The following is a 27,546-nucleotide window of genomic DNA, read 5'->3' as shown; positions in this document are numbered from 1 at the left end:
GGAATATTAGTTTAATGACTTGATGAAAGCTAGTATGAAGATTAGTGTTTATTTATGATTAATCTTTCATGATTCACTGTGAGAAGCCGCTGTGTTCTGAGACAGGAAATGATTGTGTGTCGTTTCTGATTGAACGTGTCATTTCCTGTAACGACAGGAAGCCATTAGCCGAGAGTGATGAGTGTTATGAGATCAAGCAAAAGCTCAGCGTTGATTTCATTCATCACCGGCGATCGCTCGAGACGTGTGTGTGTGTGTGTGTGTTTGTGTGTGTGTGTGTCAGACATCAGACCATCGACACATCATTAATATTCTCAAGAATGAAGAACTATCACTGTTGTACATCACCAGTCCAACGTTTGGGGTCGGTAAGATTTTAATGTTTTTACAAAAAGTCTCTTCTGCTCACCAGGGGTTCATTCGTTTGATTAAAAATACAACAAATACAGTAATAATGTGAACTATTATTATAATGTAAATCATCTGTTCTCTATGTGAATATGTCACGTATATCATGTGACACTGAAGACTGGAGGAATGATGATAAATAAAGTGTATAAATTACACTTTACTGTATATTCACAGAGAGCACAGATGATTTACTGTAATATTACTGTATTTTTGATCAAATAAACGCAGCCTTTGTGAGCAGAAGAGACTTTTAAACATTACAAATCTTACCGATCCCATTCCACGCTTTTGACTGGTAGTGTAGATCGTGATGAACTGGGTCACTCTCAGGAGAACACACACACACACACACACACACACACGATGGCCGATACACTCCACTGACCCTGAAGATGAACTTCTGTCTGTACAGGAACATAAAACCGTCGTTCTTCAGTCTTTTGTGGGAAGAAACAAAAGCGTCTGAATGATCTATAGATCAGCTGTGGGCGTGTGACCTTTCCTGACCCCGCCCCCTTTTCCACCAAAGTGACTGATTGGACAATCAAACGAAAACCAAAAAACTGCTGCTGGCCGGACCAATGATTAGTCTTGATTTACACGGGAAACGTGAGGGCGGTTTTCCAGTGTCGGGATGTTTTATAGCTGCTAAACGGAGGAAAAAAGAACAACGGACAATCAGATAAAGCGTAATTCATAAGTTCATAATTAAATGATTGTGATGAGATCATTAAACGACAACCAGATCATGTGCTCACTGAGAACTTCTGTTCAGATGAAGAACTAGACGCTCCAGTTATTAATCATCACAGCAAACGAGATAAAGTGAGATTAAAGAATTGATCAGAGACATTATTCACTCGTATGGGAGACAGTCGCTACAATGTGACATCGCAAATCACTCGATTATAAACACTGCCATTAATAAATGAGCAGGAGTGCTAAAGCGTATGAAGTGATTTGTTCATTCGTTCCTCCTGAGATCTGTTCGGGTCGGTCAGGCCCCTAATCAGATGTGCAGCGGCGGTAATGAGCACCGGGAATCACGAGTTCAACACTCATTTCGTGCTTTCTAACTTTGCATCTTTTCTTCAACAGATACAAGTGGCATTGAAAAATAAGAGCATTTCATAAAGACATTAAATGCACATCATACAGAATCAACATCATACTAGATCATACTAGAGATACACAACCAAAAATCCCGTGTGTGTGTGTGTTGTGTATATATACAGAAACTGTCAAACACTGTTATAAACATGCTAAAACTGTTATAAACCAGCAGAAACTGTCATAAACCTGCAGAAACTCTTATAAACCAGCAGAAACTGTCATAAACCAGCAGAAACTGTTATAAACCAGCAGAAACTGTTATAAACCAGCAGAAACTCTTATAAACCAGCAGAAACTGTTATAAACCTGCAGAAACTCTTATAAACCAGCAGAAACTCTTATAAACCTGCAGAAACTCTTATAAACCAGCAGAAACTCTTATAAACCTGCAGAAACTCGTATAAACCTGCAGAAACTGTCATAAACCAGCAGAAACTCTTATAAACCTGCGGAAACTCTTATAAACCAGCAGAAACTGTTCTAAACCAGCAGAAACTCTTATAAACCAGCAGAAACTGTTATAAACCAGCAGAACCTGTTATAAACCAGCAGAAACTCTTATAAACCAGCAGAAACTCTTATAAACCAGCAGAAACTGTCATAAACCTGCAGAAACTCTTATAAACCAGCAGAAACTCTTATAAACCTGCGGAAACTCTTATAAACCAGCAGAAACTGTCATAAACCAGCAGAAACTGTCATAAACCTGCAGAAACTGTTATAAACCAGCAGAAACTGTCATAAACCTGCAGAAACTGTTATAAACCAGCAGAAACTCTTATAAACCAGCAGAAACTGTTATAAACCAGCAGAAACTCTTATAAACCAGCAGAAACTCTTATAAACCTGCAGAAACTCTTATACACCAGCAGAAACTCTTATAAACCTGCAGAAACTCTTATAAACCTGCAGAAACTGTCATAAACCAGCAGAAACTCTTATAAACCTGCGGAAACTCTTATAAACCAGCAGAAACTGTTCTAAACCAGCAGAAACTCTTATAAACCAGCAGAAACTGTTATAAACCAGCAGAACCTGTTATAAACCAGCAGAAACTCTTATAAACCAGCAGAAACTCTTATAAACCAGCAGAAACTGTCATAAACCAGCAGAAACTCTTATAAACCAGCAGAAACTCTTATAAACCTGCAGAAACTCTTATAAACCAGCAGAAACTCTTATAAACCTGCGGAAACTCTTATAAACCAGCAGAAACTGTCATAAACCAGCAGAAACTGTCATAAACCTGCAGAAACTGTTATAAACCAGCAGAAACTGTCATAAACCTGCAGAAACTGTTATAAACCAGCAGAAACTCTTATAAACCAGCAGAAACTGTTATAAACCAGCAGAAACTCTTATAAACCAGCAGAAACTCTTATAAACCTGCAGAAACTCTTATAAACCAACAGAAACTCTTATAAACCTGCAGAAACTCTTATAAACCTGCAGAAACTGTCATAAACCAGCAGAAACTGTCATAAAAACACTGTGGTAACTGTTAAATATTTTAAAGCATCATCAGTTGTATGTTGTAAAGTAAAATGTAAATATCTGAAGTAAAACATAAGAGCATATTTGTGAATATAATCATTTATTTCTCTAGAATGATGCAAGAAATGTACACATCTTTATCTCAAGGTATAAAATTTTTCTTAAATAAGCAGTTTTTCATTCATACGTTTGTAAGTGTATTAATTATTTGTTACAAACCCTGAAGAGAGCACATCCCGTACGACCAACGACAACAAAAGTAAAAATAATTTGCAATACAAATCCAGCGACGGTCACCTGAATTGACATGAGGAATTATTGCTCTGCATTTGTCCATTAAAAAAAGCTGTATTTTATTTCTGTCTGACACATTGTTCTCAATTATATATAGATATGTACATCAAAATATATGCTCTAGTTGAAAAAGACCTTGGTTGAAGCTATCTGTAATGGATTATGAAAGTGTGCTTGGTGCAGCCTGCTGTTGACGCAGACTGATGACATCATTTCCAGGACGTCCACCTGACTCCAGTGCACAAAGAAATCTGGAAAAGAAACGATAATTCACCATTAATAAATGCGCAAACTAAGTTAATAGATGCTCTATGATTTTATGAACAAAATTAGCCATTTTTCATGACCAGTAGGTGGCGCTGCTCCCAAATTTGGCATGTACTCTTCGATCATGGTGCTGATGAAGTGCACCAAGTGTAGTTTCCATAGATTAAACTATTGTGAAATATAGGTCAACATTGTTAACTTCCCATCATCATAACTTTTGAACACAAAGGAATAGTGAAATTCTGTCCACTGACCAGTCAATTTAGGTAAGAATCTGAAAAAATGAATACAGTATATTTCAAAATGGGGAGTACGGCGTCTTAATGTACGAGATTGAATGTGATCAGCATGATGAGAATGCTGTACTAAGACTTGTTTCTAGAACAATGGGTTCAAAAGTTAAAACCAAAAGAAAATTGATGTTTTAAACTGGTGGTGGCGCTATAGAGTTGGTCCTAGAGACCCCAAAACGGGTCAGAATCCAGGACTAAGTGTATAAATTCAGCATCAATGAAAGTGCAATTCATGCAAACCAAGTTTTTAGACGCTCTCTGATTGAGTGATTGATTGATTAACAAAAATTTACATTTTTCATGACCAATAGGTGGCGTTGTTCTGAAATTTGGCATGTACCTTCAGATCATGGTGTTGATGAAGTGCACCAAATTTTGTTTCGATAGATTAAAGTATTACCAAAATATAGCACTTAATGTAACATTGTTAAATTCACATCGTCATAACTTTTGAACACAAAAGAATATTGAAATTCGGTTCAGACTTTTGCCCAGTGATCATCTGAGCCAACTTGGATAAGAACATGACCAAATTTAAAGGAGAAGTAGGACTAAAGTACAAACAAGTGTTAATTCAGCATCAATCAAAGTGCAACTTAACAGATGCCCTCTGATTTTAAGTTCTGATCAAAAATTTGCATTTTTCATGACCAGTAGGTGGCGCTGTTCCCAAATTTGGCATGTACCCTCAGAGCATGGTGTTGATGAAGTGCACCAATTTTCATTTTAATAGATGAAGGTATTGCCAAAGTATGGTAGCTAATATAATTTGGGGTCGACATCGGTAAATTCACATCATCATCATTTTTGAACACAAAAGAATTTCGAAAACTCTGTTTGGCCCATGTTTATTTCGTCGCAAAAGTGTGATTATATTATCGACCAGCTCTTTGTTTAAAGTTATATAGTATAAAAGCATGTCCAACTTCATCTACAAACAGAACGCTCTCTTAAAGTGATTGATAATAAACATATATAAATCTTAACTATGATTGTTTGTATCGTCTAAAAATGAAACTTTATTATCATCCAACTGCAATCTGATAAATGTGAACATCAGGCATGAAGATATTATAAACCATAACATCATGGTTTTCTGTAAAGCTGCTTTGAACACACACACCCACACACTCGCATTTATAGTAACACTTCTCAAATCGTGTGTTTTATTGTTTCACAGAGAAATAAATAGACCCAGCAATGTAAACATGATTTCTACTTTAGAGCTTTAATTCATTTTGCACAGCAATCTGCCATATTCAATTATAAATAAATGATATTAAACACTTTTATCTCTGTTTGAATGTTTTTCGCAGTAATTTCGTCTGATACAGGGAACATATTTACAAGCACAATTACAGCTAATCACCATAAATGTGTTTTTAATCACATCAGAAAACACAAATCATGCACACGCAGAGAAAACATGACGTGTAAATGTACAGAAATATCAACGCTTTTAAGTTTTAATGCGGGTCCATCATCACCGAGGCGTGCTCCAGCAGTCCACGAGCGCGCGGGTAATTTGCATCTTCATTAGCAGAAGCTTTTCACTTACGCCGAGATTTCAGGATAAAGGGGGTAATTAACACAAACTGCCCTACAATTTAAGAGTTTGTGTGAAGCAGTAATTACACACTCTCGGCACAGCAAACAGAGCGTTGGGGGCTGGAGCTCGTCTAAGATCGTAGTTTGGTCACTAGTCGGCTCAGCTCGCACGCTTTATGCTTTCAGTCCCGTTATTACCCGAGTCCTGAGGAGATGTGTTCGAGATGTGTGTGATAGGGTTGATCGGCCCTTCGTGTGTGTTGTGTTGTGTTGTGTATGGTAGGAGACACAGGCTCCCGTTAGAAAGCATAATCGCTACTACATCTGTTTGTTTCATTGTCCACAAAACTGATTCATAAGCACCTCCAGTGACGTGGCAATACACCTGCATGTATTGTTGGTGGATTAGAGGTAATATACATACAGGAGTTTATCTTTGTATTTTCGTTTAGTATAGTGTTGTAGTTTGGGGACGAGTGTTTGAATGATGGATGTTTTGGTGGGTTGTGTTGCAGTAGTTCTCTCATCTCATCAAAGACAAATTTCTCCTATGGGAGAGACAATATAAAGTACCTTGACCTTGAAAAGTGATCTTGATCGCCCCCTGGTGGCCGGCTGTAGTATCAATCATAAACCTCGCCCTCTTCATGTAATGCAATGGGATGTGAGCCAATTACATTTCCTGAAGATGGTTTCTGTCATTTTAGGTAGTTCTCATCACGCTAACGTATGTTCAACTGTCCAATAAGTTTGGTTTTAGTTAGTTATTTGATGCTATGAAACTGGGGTGTGGTGTAATGATTGACAGATGACGAGCAAACGAATGGGTGTGGGCGGGACCTCGGGCTCCAAATGATGTCATCGCAAATACCGTTTCTGGGATATTTTGGCTTCATTTTTCTACAGTGGAAGGAAGTGGTTTAAGGCAGAATGTGTCAATACAGACTATCAACACACTTGCTAAATAGTAATAATAGTAATTTAAAGTCCCTCTGTAGTCAAAAATTTAAAGGTGTTTTTTCCTTAAAAAAAAATATTTATGCCTTAAAATATCTTGAATGTAACTCGACACCCATGCCTCATTTAGTATTTGCAGTTGTATGAATATGCAGATGAGCCCCGCCTCCACTCACTCACTCCCTCAGAGATCCACTGGTTGACGATCACACGTTGATCTGATTGGTTACAAGGTCATTTGTGACGTCAGAAACAACAGATTAGCTGATCATAACTGTTAGTTCAGGTCTGTTAAATAATATTAACAGATACTATAACTTCTGATAAAACAATGCATTAGTTAGTGTTGGATTAAGATTAGGATGAACGAACGCTGCGTTGGTTTCGTTCACGCAGACAGACGAGACGTTACCGTAACGAGTTTGAGGGATTTCTCCTGTGAGTGACTCTGAATCCTCACACACGCGCGTCTAAACGTGATGTCATTAGAAGTCAGCGACGCTATGCCGGCAATTAACTGATAAAACATTAATATCAGAGCAATTATGTGAAAGAATGATTGTGTTGGATTGTACGGTGTGAATGATGAAGAGACGAGAGACGAGCCACTCACACACACAACACAATAAATCACAACGCCACGGTCATTCTAGTATTGCTGAGACACATATATATTAATTTTTATATGACATTCAATTATTTATTTAGTTTCAAAGTGAGAAGGAGAAATAATAATTCGTTTGTTTTTCATTGGTAAAATTTTTTAATAGGAAAAACGTTACGCTTTCAAAATATAAATATGAATATTATCAGACATTACAGATATGAAAACCTTTTCACAAGATATCCTTTTCATATCTGTAATCCATAATCATCAACATTATAACAAATAAAGGCTTGAAATATCTCACTTTGCCTGTAATAAGTCTATTAGTTTCACATTTTAAGATGAATTACTGAAATAAATGAACGTTTGCACCATATTCTCATTTTTCCAGTTTCACCTGTATATTTCAAGTTAGTTTTTTATAGTTTTGTTAATTATACTAACTCAGTCAGTTAAAGGTGCTGCACTAGTAAATGAAAGGAGAAATTCATGAGAAAATGCTTCATTGGACAACACACACACAAAAGCAGGGAGTGTGTGCAAACTGTGTGTGTGTGTGCAAACGGGCCTGTTCCTCGATTAAATGAAAGGAAACATCTCTCGACAGACTCATTTATCATGTGACCCGCCTGTGGGATTCATGCAAATGCTACTGGTTTGCGTGCGCTGGCTAATTTGTATTTAAATGGTGTTTTGTGTCGTGAAGCTGAAGCTCTTCTGCATTCACATCAGAAACACCTCATAAACAAACCCCGTCCCACCAGTCCAACAACATCAACATCTGCTGTGCACACATTCATGACAATATACATGACATCATGAGCTCATTAACATATGACCAATGCAGCCAATCAGAGAAGAGGTCAGAGCCATACACAAGTGCATGAAAAATGTCATTGAAAATGAATGGGAAAGTTGAAAAGTTAGTTCAATAAAATCCATAAATCCCACATCACACACACACACACACACACACACACACACACACACACACAGAGAGAGACTAAGTCTAGTTTTAGTGGCAATTTGTGTGTCATTTTTGCACATTAATGAAACATTTCTGCAAAAAAGGCTGTTCAAAAGACTTACAAACTTTGTCCAAACACTCATTTGAATGTATTTTATCATGTTTGCTGATATCTTTTGAGAATATATACATAAAAGTTCTGCAGAGAGCATTAGTCCCCGTCCAGAAGCAGGACTGCGGTCTACGGCCCCCGCTGGACACACACACTCATTACACTCCTCTAACCTGCACCAGATCAACATCCACACACAACTTACAATCAGGGGCTCGTTCTTCGTACGTTGCTTAAAACATCCGAGATCAAATGAGACATCTAAGATGATATCATCGTGCTAATCATGATCCGGCTAATTGGGTTCTTCGAACACACCTGTTGTTTATGATTAGTATCGCTGGATTGAGTTATCTGAGATAACTGCGCGTTCTCGCGTTGGTTTAAAAGGTGACATGTATCGATAACAGAACCAGTGATCAGCAGCGCTGCTATTGGCTGTTCAGCATGGCCAAAGAACACGCCCAGTTTTTCTCCCAAGCAGAGCACGCGCTTTTAATGCAAGGTTATGCTGAATTTCAGTCTTTAATTAAAACGCCAGGGAACACCTCAAAGTGTGCAAAAGCCAGGAGAGAGTGCTGGCAAAACTAGAAGACAAATTAAATGCGTTTGTGGTGACCATGTTAGATGTTTTAATAACTTATTATTATTTTATTTTTATTTTCATAATTTCATAATTACTTTGTTCATTGTAATGTCGAGTCACCACACTATAATAATGGACATGGTCAAAGTGAAGTACAAAAATATTCTACTTAATGGTAATTTTAGGCCTTATAGGACTACTAGTCTCTTTTAAAAAGGCACTGTTAAATAAATGATTGTCTGTTTATAAAAGCAAACAGGAAAAATGCTGAGAAAAATAATAATAATGATGCTCCTGACCCTGGCAGAAGAGCTGACCCTTGGGTTGAATGTGAATTGCCCTGTTGTGAAGGGCATCCCTGGGTTCAGCTCTTCCAGACCCACATCAGGGACCAGTAGCAGCAACACCTTCATCACTGGGAAATGAGATTTAAATTATCTTTGTACACTGTGAAATAATTTGTTGCTGCATTAAATGAAGTAGACCTATAATCCAAATTGGCTGGTTTAGTCATTTCAACTGTTAAATCTTGAGTAATGATAAATTGCTTTGTCTTGTGAAAGTAAAAACTGATAAACGTATGTTAATGTAAAAAATATTTTGCCATGAGTTATCAATCACATTGCACTGGAGAGTGAAGAAAACTTCTCAGATGACTGTCCTTTGGAGGAAGTACTTTAATTTAATTGATGGCTTTAATTGATTTATACTTGTGCCTATGCCTATTATTTCTGACAGGAGTCCACATGTACAGAAAGGCCTACAGAAGAGTCTGCACACAGCAGTGATACAGGGGTGGGCAGTGTAGAGACAACTTTTGCTTTTTATTTGTTGCATTTGTTCCCTATATGAGTCTTCAACAGAAAATAGAGTATTTTGAAAAAACAAAAATCAGGGGGAGAAACAGAACTTGACTAAGAAAAAATTGCACTAGAAATAGAGTTGCTTCAAAATAAACTTCAGAGTAAAATCACACAGAGTACTATTACTGACCTTGCATAATATCTTTTAAAAAGCTGACTGAATAACTGGCTTTTCTTTACAAAGAACTATTGAAATAAAACTGTAAGCAAGAGTTTTGCAAATTTGTCTTGTCTTTTATTTTAGGCTTAATTAAACATTTTTTTTTTCTTTTTCTGATGTTGGCAGTGTTGTGTAATATGGCACATGCAATGTCACAGGCCCTGTCAGGTGCAACCCTCAGGGTTTTTAGACATTGAAATCTTCCCTTTATTGGCCAAAGCTCATGTCATTGTGTGCCCTTGTCCTAGAGCTGCATTGTAACTGGTCTGGGGTTTGGGTCAGGGAATGGGGTCATGAAACACCTGTCTCCATGCAGGATCCTGTTGTAATCACCTGTTTAATGGAAAAATGCAGTTCTCAGCATAAGTGTATGTAATACCGTGAGTTTGATATTTATAATTTTCCTTACCATGTTCAAATAATGTTCATAAATGTGAATCTCTTAAAATTCTTGAGTCATGCACAGATCCTGGCCATTTTGCTTTCACACTGATCTGTGATATAGAACATGGTCACACACCATCTAAAAGATTTTACTCAGTCAAATGCCTTTTAAAAAAAGTGATATAATATTCCAAATCTGGAATATTAAAAATTGTAATAGTAATTTGGCTGCACTGTATAAGCCCCCTTTCTGCTCACAAAATCCCTTCATTGAGGCCTTGATGGGAACATGTGTGTATACAGTGTATGGCACCAATCACGTAAGTTAAGCCTGAGGGACTGTAAGTCATAATCGGCATGGTCATCATGATTGCATTATCTTCATTAAAAATTATAATATACCCTAAGTTGGCAAAAAAAAAAAAAAAAAAAACTAAGAGCACTACTTTGTGAATGGCACGACAGAAAGCTTATCAAGTTCTCCGCATCTCCAATAGTGTAAAGGAAGCCACTCGCAAATAATTTTAGGGCAATGCAAACATTTTGTGCTGTTGTTGAAGCCCGATATCAAATCGAACATTAATGTGCATTTCCAACAAAATAATAATGTATTTAAACGACACCCTCACGACGATCGTTTCACGAGAAAACAAAAATAAATCTCAGAAATTAGGCTACACTATCGCGCTGCGCTGAAGGACTTCCCGTATCAGCCGCGATCTAACCCTGTTTACATGAAATAAGCCTGCTCGCGAGCAGCTTCAAGCTGACGGACCTGTTGCTATGACAGCAAGTCCAGGATGAGCGTCGAAGAACCAAACGATCCAAGATCATGGCAAATCGCCAACAATCAAATCCAGCTAACTGAGTTAGCGACGTACGAAGAACGAGCCCCAGATCATCATTAAAGGATTTATTTTCATAAAAATGTTATATTTCATATGCAAATTACTGGTGTAGATTAATCATGTGGTAAATATGCAAATAAGGACCACACATCCAACAAAACACAACATCAACATAGAAGTACACAAACAAACATACATGTATATCTTTTGTATTATTAAAAATTTGTGCTGGGCAACGAATAATCGGATCCAAAATAAACATTTGAGTTTACATAATATGTATGTGTGTGTATATATAGTATTTAAGAAATTTTGGAATGTTAAAGATTAAAAGAAAAAAAATAAAATAACAAGAACTGTACAGAAACGAAAACCGTGACCCTAAAACCGTGATACAAACCGAACCGTCGGTTTCGTGAACCGTGCCACCCCTAATACACAGTACATATATTTATATTATTTATAAATAGAAATATTTTACAAATAACTATTTTTTCTTCATATATACACACAGTACACACACACACAGGGGTGTGATTCATCATTGCCCAGCACTATTAAAAATGTATATTTTTTATACAGTATCTCCAAACGGACCCTAGAGACAGCGAGTGTGACCTGCAGACAGGAGGGTTCGTATACGGCGCTCTACGAGAGAACAGAAGCGTCCTCTGATCCGTCATACATCTGAATCAAGCAGTCGAGAGAGTTCAGGACAGCCACACACACACACACACACACACACACACACACACACACACACACACACACACACACGTCAGCGTTCAGAAGAGGCTGGCAGATCCTCAGCTGATTCGGGTGAACTGAGGAGCGCTGACAGCCGGAGAACGGAGGAATATTAACTATTAATTCCCTTTAAGGAAGAACGAGTGCGGGATGATGAAGAGGGAGTGAGGAGGACGAGGATGGAGTGATGAGACTCTTCACACGCGTCTTAATGAGCCCGTGAATATTTCATGACAGCGAGACACACTTCTGCACGTTTCCATCAGTACCAACTCTCCCCTGTGCTCGTGTGTGTGTGTGTGTCATTAACATGCGTGTGCTGCACTGATGCTCGTGATGAAATATTAAATTCCACAAAACTGTAAAAAGGCTCTAAACCCACATCGCTGGACAGGGTCCCTATGTAGTGTTCACTGCGCCCAGCTCACTTCATTCAACACACCCTAAACGTCATCACTTTTATGATGGACAGATGCACTTTTATGATGGACAGATGCACTTTTATGATGGATAGATGCACTTTTATGATGGACAGATGCACTTTTATGATGGACAGATGCACTTTTATGATGGACAGATGCACTTTTATGATGGATAGATGCACTTTTATGATGGACAGATGCACTTTTATGATGGATAGATGCACTTTTATGATGAACAGATGCACTTTTATGATGGACAGATGCACTTTTATGATGGATGGATGCACTTTTATGATGGACCGATGCACTTTTATGATGGATGGATGCGCTTTTATGATGGACAGATGCACTTTTATGATGGATAGATGCACTTTTATGATGGACAGATGCACTTTTATGATGGATAGATGCACTTTTATGATGGACAGATGCACTTTTATGATGGACAGATGCACTTTTATGATGGACAGATGCACTTTTATGATGGATGGATGCACTTTTATAATGGATGGATGCACTTTTATGATGGGCAGATGCGCTTTTATGATGGACAGATGCGCTTTTATGATGGATAGATGCACTTTTATGATGGATAGATGCACTTTTATGATGGATAGATGCACTTTTATGATGGATAGATGCACTTTTATGATGGACAGATGCACTTTTATGATGGACAGATGCGCTTTTATGATGAATAGATGCACTTTTATGATGGACAGATGCACTTTTATGATGGATAGATGCACTTTTATGATGGACAGATGCACTTTTATGATGGATGGATGCACTTTTATGATGGACAGATGCACTTTTATGATGGATGGATGCACTTTTATGATGGACAGATGCGCTTTTATGATGAATAGATGCACTTTTATGATGGACAGATGCACTTTTATGATGGATGGATGCACTTTTATGATGGACAGATGCGCTTTTATGATGGATGGATGCACTTTTATGATGGACAGATGCACTTTTATGATGGATGGATGCACTTTTATGATGGACAGATGCACTTTTATGATGGACAGATGCACTTTTATGATGAACAGATGCACTTTTATGATGGACAGATGCGTTTTTATGATGAATAGATGCACTTTTATGATGGATGGATGCACTATTATGATGGACAGATGCACTTTTATGATGAACAGATGCACTTTTATGATGGACAGATGCACTTTTATGATGGATAGATGCACTTTTATGATGGACAGATGCACTTTTATGATGGATGGATGCACTTTTATGATGAACAGATGCACTTTTATGATGGACAGATGCACTTTTATGATGGATAGATGCACTTTTATGATGGACAGATGCACTTTTATGATGGACAGATGCACTTTTATGATAGATGGATGCACTTTTATGATGGACAGATGCGCTTTTATGATGGATAGATGCACTTTTATGATGGACAGATGCACTTTTATGATGAATAGATGCACTTTTATGATGGACAGATGCACTTTTATGATGGAAAGATGCACTTTTATGATAGATGGATGCACTTTTATGATGGACAGATGCGCTTTTATGATGGATAGATGCACTTTTATGATGGACAGATGCACTTTTATGATGAATAGATGCACTTTTATGATGGACAGATGCACTTTTATGATGGATAGATGCACTTTTATGATGGACAGATGCACTTTTATGATGGGCAGATGCACTTTTATGATAGATGGATGCACTTTTATGATGGATAGATGCACTTTTATGATGGACAGATGCACTTTTATGATGAACAGATGCACTTTTATGATGGACAGATGCACTTTTATGATGAACAGATGCACTTTTATGATGAACAGATGCACTTTTATGATGGACAGATGCGCTTTTATGATGGATAGATGCACTTTTATGATGAACAGATGCACTTTTATGATGGACAGATGCACTTTTATGATGGATAGATGCACTTTTATGATGGACAGATGCACTTTTATGATGGATGGATGCACTTTTATGATGAACAGATGCACTTTTATGATGGACAGATGCACTTTTATGATGGATAGATGCACTTTTATGATGGACAGATGCACTTTTATGATGGGCAGATGCACTTTTATGATAGATGGATGCACTTTTATGATGGACAGATGCGCTTTTATGATGGATAGATGCACTTTTATGATGGACAGATGCACTTTTATGATGAATAGATGCACTTTTATGATGGACAGATGCACTTTTATGATGGAAAGATGCACTTTTATGATAGATGGATGCACTTTTATGATGGACAGATGCGCTTTTATGATGGATAGATGCACTTTTATGATGGACAGATGCACTTTTATGATGAATAGATGCACTTTTATGATGGACAGATGCACTTTTATGATGGATAGATGCACTTTTATGATGGACAGATGCACTTTTATGATGGGCAGATGCACTTTTATGATAGATGGATGCACTTTTATGATGGATAGATGCACTTTTATGATGGACAGATGCACTTTTATGATGAACAGATGCACTTTTATGATAGATGGATGCACTTTTATGATGGATAGATGCACTTTTATGATGGACAGATGCACTTTTATGATGGATGGATGCACTTTTATGATGGACAGATGCACTTTTATGATGGACAGATGCGCTTTTATGATGGATAGATGCACTTTTATGATGGACAGATGCACTTTTATGATGAATAGATGCACTTTTATGATGGACAGATGCACTTTTATGATGGATGGATGCACTTTTATGATGGACAGATGCACTTTTATGATGGACGGATGCACTTTTATGATGGACAGATGCGCTTTTATGATGGACAGATACACTTTTATGATGGACAGATGCGCTTTTATGATGGATAGATGCACTTTTATGATGGACAGATGCACTTTTATGATGGATGGATGCACTTTTATGATGGGCAGATGCGCTTTTATGATGGACAGATGCGCTTTTATGATGGATAGATGCACTTTTATGATGGATAGATGCACTTTTATGATGGATAGATGCACTTTTATGATGGATAGATGCACTTTTATGATGGATAGATGCACTTTTATGATGGATAGATGCACTTTTATGATGGACAGATGCGCTTTTATGATGGATAGATGCACTTTTATGATGGACAGATGCACTTTTATGATGGACAGATGCGCTTTTATGATGGATAGATGCACTTTTATGATGGATAGATGCACTTTTATGATGGATAGATGCACTTTTATGATGGATAGATGCACTTTTATGATGGATAGATGCACTTTTATGATGGATAGATGCACTTTTATGATGGACAGATGCGCTTTTATGATGGACAGATGCGCTTTTATGATGGGCAGATGCGCTTTTATGATGGACAGATGCGCTTTTATGATGGATAGATGCACTTTTATGATGGATAGATGCACTTTTATGATGGACAGATGCACTTTTATGATGGACACATGCACTTTTATGATGGACAGATGCACTTTTATGATGGATGGATGCACTTTTATGATGGGCAGATGCGCTTTTATGATGGACAGATGCGCTTTTATGATGGATAGATGCACTTTTATGATGGATAGATGCACTTTTATGATGGATAGATGCACTTTTATGATGGATAGATGCACTTTTATGATGGACAGATGCGCTTTTATGATGGATAGATGCACTTTTATGATGGACAGATGTCGATGTATGAATGAGTGTGTGAATGGGTGAATGTGAGGCAAATGTAAAGCGCTTTGGTGACCATTGGGTCTATGAAAGTGCCATATAAATGCAGTCCGTTTACCTTTTTTTTTTTAAATAACTCCGATTGTATTCGTCTGATATGCTGTGTCATATACAGTAGGATGACTGGAGGGTAGGGTTGGGAATCGTGAGAAATTTTCCAGTTCCGGTTCCGGTTCCGATTCAATAGCCTCTATGCACGAATCCTGCTGACGTGTGTCCGAAAGAATCTCAGTTAGCGTCTTTACTTCCGTAAAATAAGACGGCGTAGGTGTTTGAATCGAAATCTTTTAAAGATTAATCATGCAGCTCTACTCTCTCTCTCTCTCTCTGTCTGCGCTTGAGGTGAGACGCTAAAGGATAATCTACTCCTATGACTTCGCCCTCATATCGCACCAGAACCGTTTTAGGAACTGAAACTTAGGAATTTTGCACGGTTCCGATATTTTTTTAAAAACACCACCGGTTCCGGAAAAGAACCGGTTCTCGGTTCCCAACCCTACTAGAGGGTGAGTAAATTATGGGCTAATTTTCATTTTTGGGTGAACCATCCCTTTAAAATCGCTCAGTTCCTCACCTGTCGGTTCTCTACGGCGCTCGGCCCTGGGGGTCTCGACTGGACTCGGCGGCCCGGGCCAAAGTGTCGGCCATCAGAGCTTCTTCCAGACTGAGCCGGGCCTGATGGACCTTCAGCTCCTGCTCCCTGAGGAGAGAGAGAGAGAGAGAGACAGAGAGTCAAACACACACACACACACACACACACACACACACAGATGGACCTTCAGCTCCTGCTCCCTGAGGAGACAGAATGAGAGGGATGAAGTCAAACACAAAACACTGACCTCACTTTATCTGCGTCTCACCCCCCCTCAGGCCTGTCAATCAATCTCTCATGACCTCTGACCCTCAACCACACACACACACAATCCTCTGTCTCCCTCAAACACACACCGTTCACCACCCTCCCCCTTCAACCGTCTCAGCATCCCTCAATCCATTCACTAGAAACAATATAACGAGAGTAAAATAATAAAATAATGTCTGTTTTCTAGTTAACTAGCGAATGTAATAATGCAAATATAATAATGCAAGTATATTTAGTAGGGATGCACCAATAAGAAAATTTTGGCCAATACCGATAATAACCAATAATTCTTTATATTTGAAAGCCGATACCCGATATATCGGCCGATAAACCTAAACCTTTATGTAATTTTTGAGAGTCTGATTACAAAACAAAAGTCTCCCCAAACACACAGTTATGATGTTCTCATGATAATGTTATGTGGCTGATATGACACATGTTGCACTGAACTGTATTTGCCTTTTTTGAAGGGATTTCAATCATATTTCAAGCAATTCATAATCATCATGATGAACAGTGCGCATCTGAAGGAAATAATACATTATTGATCAACTCTAATATATCAGAAAAATCCTTATTGGGCCGATAACGTTAAAAATGAACCGATATCGGCCGATACTAATTGAATCTCTGATGACTCAAACGCAATTCACCCTTATTCCTCAAGGTGGCGATGTCCAATACACATCCTGTGGCGGAAATACGTTTCCATACAAAAGCATATAATAAAATGACTGAAAATGTACCTAAAATGGAATAAAAGCCATTTAACTTTAATGTTTCTGCAATCATTATTACATTCACAAAAAACTTTTTTTGTTTTTTATTCTGTGGTGAAATTTCAGTTTTAGTTTTTATTCATTTCAGTAAGTTTTCCAAAGCAACGTTTTAGTTTAATGTTTAGTAATTTTACTATGTTTTTACTAGTTGTTGTTTTCAAACTAATTCGGTTTAATTTATATTATTTTCATTTTATTTCGTAATTTTATTGCTTGAACCAACTGATTTCAGCCAACTCAGACATCATTTAATTTTTTCATTTAATAATCTTTGTTTTGTCTCATTTTTACAATTTTGGCTTTTCTTCTTTTTTCCAGTTTTACTTATTTATTTATTTTTAGGGTAAAGCTATTAGGGTATAGAGTATTAGTAGACTATTATAGAAATTTTAAAGTGACTAACGAAATATATATATTTTTAATATAATTTATTTAAGGTTGATTAAAAAAATGTAAATGTTTTCAATAGTTTTAGTTGATGATAATAACCCTCACAGGGTCCAGTGTTGTTGATGTTCTCGTCTATCATCTCTACCCATAATTCCCTCCGGCTGTCCGTCCGCACAGGAATAGGGTTTGCGCCGGAATCGCATGTTTCCTTCACACAGAACCCAATCCCAGAATGCAGTTTGACATGCAGTGCAAACAAGAGAAAAACACCAGTGCCTAAAATGGTTCCCAATTAAAAATGAAAATCGCCACACATTTGTCATGGCTGCTGTTCCCAGATCAGCCGCCGCTGGCTTCACTTCAGGAGATCGAGATGCAAACCCAGAGCCGTGAACACATTCACACATTAACACCTGCTGTGTTTCAGCAGCGCAACAGTGTGAGCTAAACTGTTACACACACACACACACACACACACACGTCTCAGAGGTACTGTGTGAAATCAGCCTATCATTATTCCGGTCGTTACAAACCCAAATGACTTCGGTGAAACACAAACGATATTTAAACAAATGTCTCCAAAATTATTTTAGTTTTAATTATATATTATTGTATTTTTTAAATGTTTTGAATTAGCATGTATTTTCACATTTTCCGTTTCCAGTGTAATTTTAGCAACTTTGTTTTGTGCATTTGTCCTTTTATACTATACTATTTATTTTATTTCAGTTTTTATTTAATTTTTAGTGTGTTTTATTTCTTTGAGTGTTTTTCCCAAGGCTAAATGATTTAAAGGGACACTTCTCTGGAAAGACGATTGTGTACGAAGAGTTCATATGCAAAAGCCTCTGAGTGCCATTTGAAATTTTCTTCTAGAATGATCATTTTTATCAAGTTTGTATATTTAAGTTGAGTAATTTCACTCAAAAATGGCAATGAAATACCTATTAATTGTCATTCAAGTGAAATTACTGAACTTAAATATACAAGCTTGATAAAAATTAACATTCTAGAAGAAAATTTCAAATGGCACTTAGAGGCTTTTGCATCTGAACTCTTCGTATATAAAATGTGTCATTTATGTAGAAGAAATGTGAAATTATTTCTAGACTTTCTAAAAGCCAGAAAAAGTACTTTTGGCTTATGTGGATGAAACACAACAACTCCCAGAATGCACTTGGGAGGCCACGCCTACTGGTAACCGCGCGCAGCTAGGCTACTAGAGTCTCAATGGCGTTAAAATGGCGGTTTTTGCGTCATTGTAGGAGGAAGTGAAAAAGGTAAATAGCAGATTTCTCTCGTCTCGGGGAAAACGGCAGTGTTGCTCGACCATTCGACCGCTCGAGTTTATAACAATGGAAAGCTTAATGCAAATGGGTGGAGTGTCCCTTTAATTTCATCTTTATTTAAAATAAAATGTTTCCGACAGTTTTAGTTAACAATAATAACCCTGACATTATTGCCCATATTCCCGCAGAAGAAAGGATGCCCGTCAAACAGGACTTACAGAATTATCATTTTTGGCTGAATTATGCCTTTAATATGAAGCTCAGAGACGGAGGGAAATGAAAATATCTTGCATTAATATGTGGCATTCATAGAAAATATAAGTGTAATTTGTTTCTCTGTTCTGGAATTAGCCTGTGACCGCCATCAGATGCTTTACAGTAACAACACACACACACACACACACACACAGCATCCCCATCAGAGCCACTGCGAGACACACAGGAAGGAGCGTTTGCTGCTCGTCCTGAATTATAATGATCGGATTATGAACTCTGACATTCCTGCATTCCCTCTGAACGCCAGAACGGACACACACACACATCTTCATTTGACGACAGGAATAAATGTCTATACGTGACGAGCGGAGCGTGTGTATCAGTGAGGTCGGGTCCACTCGACAGGACGGCTGCTCATCTGGGGTTTAATCTCTCAGTCTCGGGTCATTAACTCCAGAGTCACGCGTGCGTCTACTGCCCTCTAGTGCTCAGGACTGGATATATCTCAGTGTAGGAAACATATGTGTGTGTGAGAACGACTGAATCCACTGACACCAGAACAATATACCAACACAAGGTTTATCCAACATTAATTTATCATCATCGTCTGAATGAGTTCCACACTCTTAAACCAGACACTCGTCTGTGCTAATGATGTTCAGAACATATTTCAAAGACATAAAACTCATAAAAAAATATCTAAAACTCAAGTTCAGTTTCTTTTTAAATCAATTATCTTAACTTTTCATCACTACATCATATATGGAGACATTTACTTATGCATTTAAATATTTGTCAATTTAATGATTTGAATGTTTTTTTATTTCATTTTTTTGTGTTTTTATTTGTTTGTTTTTATTAGGTTTTTTTTTTGGTATGTTTAGTTATGTATTTAAATATATATATGTCAATTTAATGATTTCTTTGTTTTTATTATTTAATTGATTTGTTTTTTGTTTGTTTTTTTATTTATTTGTTTGTGTTTTATTTAATTGTTCGTTTTTTATTTGTTTTTTGGTTAGTTGGATGGTTAATTATTTAGTTAGTTGGATGGTTAATTATTTAGTTGATTAGTTAATTATTTAGTTGTTTAGTTGGTTGGTTAATTATTTAGTTGATTAGCAGGTTAGTTATTTGGTAGTTGGTTGGTTAGTTGATTAATTGGTTAGTTGATTAGTTGGTTGGTTGGTCGGTTGGTTGCTTAGTTAGTTGGTTAGTTGATTAGTTGGTTGGTTGGTCGGTTGGTTGCTTAGTTAGTTGGTTAGTTGATTAGTTGGTTGGTTAGTTGGTTGGTTGGTTAGTTGTTCGTTTGTTTGGTTAGTTAGTTAGTTAGTTAGTTAGTTGAGTAGTTGGTTGTAGTTGGTTGATCAGTTGATTGGTTGGTTATTTGGTTGGTAGGTTAGTTAGTTGATTAGTTAGTTAGTTGATTGGTTGGTTAGTTAGTTGATTAGTTAGTTGGTTGGTTGGTTGCTTAGTTAGTTGATTAGCAGGTTAGTTATTTGGTAGTTGGTTGGTTAGTTGATTAATTGGTTAGTTGGTTGGTTGGTCGGTTGCTTAGTTAGTTGATTAGCAGGTTAGTTATTTGGTAGTTGGTTGGTTAGTTGATTAATTGGTTAGTTGATTAGTTGGTTGGTTGGTCGGTTGGTTGCTTAGTTAGTTGGTTAGTTGGTTGGTTGGTTAGTTGTTCGTTTGTTTGGTTAGTTAGTTAGTTAGTTAGTTAGTTAGTTAGTTGAGTAGTTGGTTGATCAGTTGATTGGTTGGTTATTTGGTTGGTAGGTTAGTTAGTTGATTAGTTAGTTAGTTGATTTGTTGGTTAGTTAGTTGATTAGTTAGTTAGTTGGTTGGTTGGTTGCTTAGTTAGTTGATTAGTTGGTTGGTTGGTTGGTTGGTTGGTTAGTTGGTTGACTAGTTTGTTTGGTTGGTTGGTTAGTTGATTGGTTGGTTAGTTAGTTGACTAGTTGGTTAGTTGGTTGGTTAGTTAGTTGATTAGTTGGTTGGTTAGTTAGTTAGTTGGTTGATTAGTTGGCTGGTTAGTTAGCTCATTGGTTAAGTAGTAACAGTCTAGATCAGCGGTTTAATCACTTTTTTTACAGTTTTAACAACTATAATCACACCACAACATTTGTTTTCATATCACAAATTTGCCAGTCCCACTATTAGTGTATGTGGAGGACGAGACGTCGCATCTGTATGCTGCAGGAACACCAGACAGAAAACAACTACAGCAGGAAAGTCTTATTTCTCTTGTGTTTTTCATACAGCAAGCATCCAATTTGCCCTCGGAGCCTCGGAGTGAAATGAATCTCGCGGATAGTTTCAGCTCGGCTTGAACTGCGACGCCTGATTCCCAACGCTAAGCGACACGCCTCGACAGAGGGGGAACTTGATGAATACATAATACTTTCAAACTTCACATCGCATCACTTCGCAATTACACAGGAATATTAACAAGCCGGCCGATTTCACAACAAACCTATCAGTAAACATGTCTTGAACAAGCAGGTTTATGTCCAAACAGAGAGTGAAAATGCTGCATGACAATCACATGCATCAGAAAACATGCCATTGTCTAATGCATTATGAATGTATTCATAATGTACCATGTAATGCATTATATCTTTCCATTGAGATGTGATGACATGCACCAAATTTCGCCTCAATACAGTAAAGCGTTGCAGAGATACAGCCTCGCATCCAATTTGGCGTGCTCTTCACCGAATTTGTCCACACATTATTTGAGAATGGTTGAGTAAACCAAAAATATTTTAATAACTTTTTTTCCAGCATGGTAATGATGTCAAATGATGGAACAATTGAATTGTCTTGAGCCAAAAATAATTTAGTCTTTAGCTCTGGTTCAAATGTTATTAGCGTTAGATGGAATTTTGGACATGTGGTGGCGCTAGAGGGTTAGAGTTAGAGACTCCAAAATTGCTGTAGTTAATGTTGGGACTGTCCTCCATCAGTGTGCCAAATTTCACAACTTTTCCCTCTACATTTCTCACTCTCTCACTCACCGGATGTCTTCATCAGTGACGGTGAAGGCTTTGCAGAGCGGCTGGGATGTGTTGAGCCATATAGCGGGGTTCTTCTCGGCGGCGCTGGAGGTCTGACCCGTGATGGGCGCTGAGCTCATGTGTAGAGCGCTCGCTATAGCGGACAGCAGCGTCTCGTCCGACGAGTCCGGCCCGATACCTGTCACACACACACACACACCCTCACTATACTGGAAAGCAGCGTCGTGTCCGATGAGTCCGGCCCAATACCTGTTACACACACACACACACACACACACAATAGCCGCTGTAACAGGACTTTAACACATCTTACTCTGTAAGCCTTTGGGCAGATCCATCGTCCTGAGAACTTCCTCCGACACGTCCGACGACCTCAGGCCCTTCAAGCGCTTCTCCCAGAACAGCTGCGCACACACACACACACACACACACCAGCAGAGAGAATGAAGGCCAGATTAAACGAAGTGAATGTTAATGGTTTCGTATATTTTCATTTAATTTTTTTAATCAACAACGAAGCGCTTTCCAGTCCTTATCATGTGTGAGACGTTATGAATGTAAAACGTCAGATCATCCTGTATGCATCAACACTGATATCACTTCACAGACGTGTGTGTGTGTGTGTGTGTGTGTGTGTTCTGCTGCTCAGACATCAGTTGTTGGTCCAGCGGGAGCTGTAAACAGCAGAAACAGTTCATAGTGTGATTTATTAAACTGCAGACTTAAATAAAGCTCCTCCATGAGCGTCACGGGGCTCGTCGAGTAAATCCACCCGCGGCGACTATAACACACACACACACACACACGACCCAGAACTACAGCATCAGTCAGACCTACATTCAGGCTTCACTGAAGAGGTTTATCTGTTCCTTCCCCGGGAATCGATCTAATGAGCTCAGTGTTTCTCATTTATACCTTCAAAATACTGTACAAATGTCAAATATAATTCCATCAGCTGTTCTTTATGTGAATATACAGTAAAATGTCATTTATTCCTGTGAATTTATCATCATTACTCCACCATGATCCTCCAGAAATCACTCTAATATGAGGATCTGATGATCAAGACACAGTTATGATTAATATCAGTGATGGAAACAGATGGAAATTGTGAAAAAAATTCAGGATTCGTTGGTGAATCGAAAGTTCAAACGAACAGCATTTATCTGAAATAGAATCTTTTTTGTAACATTATAAATGTCATTTTTGATCAATTAATGCATACTTGATGAATAAAAGTAATTTGTGTAGTTAGAAAACGGACTGTCTTTTAATGTTGATTGCATTAATAAAGTTCATGAAAGTATCTAATCTCTATCTTTAATTATTCCACGAACCGACCTTCTGCAGAGCAATATTCCTGAAGATCAGTCGAACATCATTAAACACTAGAATGGGGTTTAACCGCATTACTATTAAATAGACAAGACAATAGTGAGGGATCTCAGCGAACCGCTCATGATCATCATCAAAACACAGAAATTATGCTTTACATAAAAGGTAATCAAACCTTTCTCAGAGCCATTAAGATTATTTTCATGAGAATTAGACACGTTTTCCTTTCAAATTCTTATTATTATCAGGCATTTTTTTTAATGTATAAAAAAATAATATTCTTCTAAATAAAAATAAAACAAGATTTTTACAATTACTGAAATTGTTACACATGATACATCATGGCAGAGAGAGAGAGTGTGTGTGTGTGTGTGTGTGTGTGTGTGTGTCTGAGTTCCAGTGAGAAACTGTTGCAGCTTTAGCGCCCTCTAGTGCTCAATATTAAACACTGATAAGCATGAGCCACATTATATGAGTGTCGTGTGTGTGTGTGTGTGTGTGTGTGTGTGTGATGATCTGACCTGTCGTGGTTGCTCTACGGCTCGCTGGGGGTCAGTCTTCACCTTGTTGTTCGGATGATTGACGACTTTAGTGACCGGCTGTTTAAAGATGGAGGCCGTTTGTCTGATGGGCAGCGCCGTGTTCAGATCCGGCTTTCCCTACGGACACACACACACACACACACACACAAAATCACTTATGAAACAGAACGGTACACAAGAAGACAATAAATATATAACAATAGGATATATAATGTAGATGTAAATATAATATAACATATATTATCCATTACTGATAATCCCGGTTGCTATAGTCACACAGGTTTATTTACTCATGGCCACAAGAACATGCTGATCAACATTGGACCCCATTGATTTTCACTGTATTTACTCTGTGTGTGTGTGTGTGTGTGTGTGTGTGTGAGTGAGAGAGTGTGTAAGTGATAAAAATGTGAGCGAGTGTGCGAGTGAGTGAATCAGTGAACTAGTGAGTGAGTGAGTCAGTGAATGAGTGAGTGTGTGAGTGAATGTGCGCGTGTGCAAGTCAGTGAGTGAGTGAGTGAGTGTGCGAGTGAGTCAGTGAATAAGTAAGTGAGTGAGTGTGCAAGTGAGTGAGTCAGTGAGTGAGTGAGTCAGTGAGTGAGTGAATGAGTGAATGAGTAAGTGAGTGAGTCAGTGAGTGAGTGAGTCAGTGAGTGAGTGAATGAGTAAGTGAGTGAGTGAGTCAGTGAGTGAGTGAGTAAATGAGTGAGTCAGTGAGTGAGTGAGTCAGTGAGTGAGTGAATGAGTAAGTGAGTGAGTGAGTCAGTAGGCGTTTCTCAATGTCAAGGAAGGATCCTCGGAAGCCGGAATTTCGAGGATGCTACGTCATCGACGTCCGTCGAAGGACTGTTCCAATGTCAAGGATCCTCAGAATTTCAACCAAGGACTGAGTCCTTCGTTCGGAAAATATCCCATACACAGGAAAGGATGCATATGTGTAGCCTTCGCGCTCTTAAATCACCCACAATCCTATGCGCAGCTTTGCTATCTTGTTCAAAAAATAAAAAAATGTCGACCGTTAGCGGAGTCGGAGTGATAACGGCAATATGCTTTCAAATGTAAGCATAATTTCAGTTTAGCCATTTATTTAATGTTTGTTAAACTATTTGCATATCGGCTCAAATTTGCTTAGGGGATTTAAAGCTGTTCCCTTTTACTGGTGATTAACTTTTTAATTTTTACTTCATAGCCTTTTTTGTTGGTCACATATTTTACAATTGCATGTGTTTTAACAGCTAACGTTAGATCATGTTGCTATGGAGGTAGTTCTGTTAACTCCGGTAATATAATCGTTTTTGAATGAATAAACTCCTTTTTAAATCAATATTTTGTGTCAAATTATTGATTTATTTGGTAGGTAGCCATGTTATAAGTGGGAAAATGTATAGCGAGGCGGTTGTTACAGCGAATACAACCGGCTGATCAAGACCCCTCTGCTTTAGAGTTTGCGGGGTTGTATTCACTATAACAACCGCCTGGTTATACATTATCCCTTTATTTATTTATTTCTATGAGGACTGACAAGACAAAATAAGGACTGTCAAGTGTATTTAAACAGTGCAGTACACCAGCACAATGATTTTTGCAGCGCCGAAGCGGACCTTTCACTGATGTAATGACGCAATGACGTGCACTTGCTAGCCTGTTCCATTTACGTGTTCTCCGAACGCTAAAGAGGACCCTTGCCTAGCCTCTGAAGGAAATGACTTGGAAGGACCCGTCCTGCCAAGGAAGTATCCTTGACATTGAGAAACACCTAGTGAGTCAGTGAGTGAGTCAGTGAGTGAGTGAGTAAATGAGTGAGTGAGTCAGTGAGTGAGTGAGTCAGTGAGTGAGTGAGTCAGTGAGTGAGTGAGTGAGTGAGTCAGTGAGTGAGTGAGTGAGTCAGTGAGTGAGTGAGTCAGTGAGTGAGTGAGTGAGTGAGTCAGTGAGTGAGTGAGTCAGTGAGTGAGTGAGTCAGTGAGTGAGTGAGTGAGTGAGTCAGTGAGTGAGTGAGTGAGTCAGTGAGTGAGTGAGTCAGTGAGTGAGTGAGTGAGTGAGTGAGTGAGTCAGTGAGTGAGTGAGTGAGTGAATGAGTAAGTGAGTGAGTGAGTGAGTGAGTCAGTGAGTGAGTGAGTGAGTCAGTGAGTGAGTGTGTGTGTATATGTGTGCGTGTGTGTGTGTTACCTTGCTCAGGCTGAGGTTCTCACTCCTCAATCTCTGTTTGTTTTTCTGCATTTTGCTCGGCATCATTTTTCCTGTGCGAAAATCGAAACTTCCCAGATCCACAGTGTTGCCGAGGTAACGGGACAACTGCGGTTTACTCCGGAACTTCTTTCCCGAGGGACTGGAGAGAGAAACGCATCCACATCAACGACCTGCGTTACTCTTAAAACCTCCGAAACATCTGTATTCTGTAATATTAATTATTAGATTTTAAATGTTTCTTATATTTTTGAAACATTTGTGTAATATTCCTCCAGTGTAAATCATCTGTTCTCTAAGTGAATATACAGTAAAGTGTACTTTATTCCTGAATTGATCATCATTACTCCAGTCTTCAGTGTCACATGATCCTTCAGAAATAACTAATGATTTGATCTTTCTAATAATGCATATTTATGATGATTACTAATTATGTCATGGTGTAAAAATGCAATATAAATCGTTATCGATAAATGCATTTCTGAATAAAGCGGTGTTGAAACGTCTGCATTAGTGTTGGGCGATATGCTCCATTTTCATATCGCCCTATCGTCAGCCTGTGAGATCGGCGATACACGATAGTATCGTGAGGGGGCGGGGCTAACATTTGATTATTAACTTGATTATTTAGCCTACTCATTAATTTGCTTGTTTTATTAGCCTACTTCGTTTTATATACGAGAATCTTTTTTCTATTTTGCTAGCAAAAGTGGAGTGTTTATTAATAGGATCAGGTTATTAGTGAGGTAAAAAAAAAAGAGATCCTAATCCTTTTGTTTGTCAACGGGAAATTTACGGACACATTAGCCTATCCTCATGCCGTTACATGAAGCATTTTGACTAGGGCCTATTTCTGCACGAGATGAAAACACGTTTTAATAATTTCTTGGGTCAGAAAAAGTCGGAGTTTGCGATGTGTGCCCCCCTAGCAGTGCGCTCTTTGCGCACTTCACATGCGCACTTCAGTAAGCACGTACGCGGGTTAATGTGTTTTAAATGCTGGGAGAAACAAGAGCAAGGGCCAAACGTCTAGCTGAGTCGATCGGTTTATACTTATACTTATGACTTGACTCAGATAAAGGAAACGTTTACATGACCACATGCATTGTCAAGTTTATTCAACATAA

General features: G+C 38.2%; 1 protein-coding gene across 1 annotated transcript in view; it reads right to left on the bottom strand.

The window, feature by feature from the left end:
- Positions 1-3,101: 3,101 nt before the first annotated feature.
- Positions 3,102-27,546, bottom strand: part of mbd2 (methyl-CpG binding domain protein 2) — a 44,139-nt gene continuing 19,694 nt past the window's right edge. Inside the window, exons 2-7 of the mRNA XM_039661487.2 lie at positions 26,402-26,561; positions 24,215-24,352; positions 22,672-22,762; positions 22,359-22,536; positions 16,380-16,505; positions 3,102-3,563 (exon numbers count right to left, since the gene is read on the bottom strand). Coding sequence (XP_039517421.2) covers positions 16,391-16,505; positions 22,359-22,536; positions 22,672-22,762; positions 24,215-24,352; positions 26,402-26,561 — 682 coding nt within the window. The 3' untranslated portion in view covers positions 3,102-3,563; positions 16,380-16,390. The remainder of the gene's footprint in view (positions 3,564-16,379; positions 16,506-22,358; positions 22,537-22,671; positions 22,763-24,214; positions 24,353-26,401; positions 26,562-27,546) is intronic.

Source organism: Pimephales promelas, chromosome 4 (assembly GCF_988280905.1).
Source record: "Pimephales promelas chromosome 4, fPimPro1.hap1.1, whole genome shotgun sequence".
Taxonomy (NCBI): Eukaryota; Metazoa; Chordata; class Actinopteri; order Cypriniformes; family Leuciscidae; genus Pimephales; species Pimephales promelas.
The sequence above is the reverse complement of the archived record's forward strand: the minus strand, read 5'-3'. Positions and strand labels throughout refer to the sequence as shown.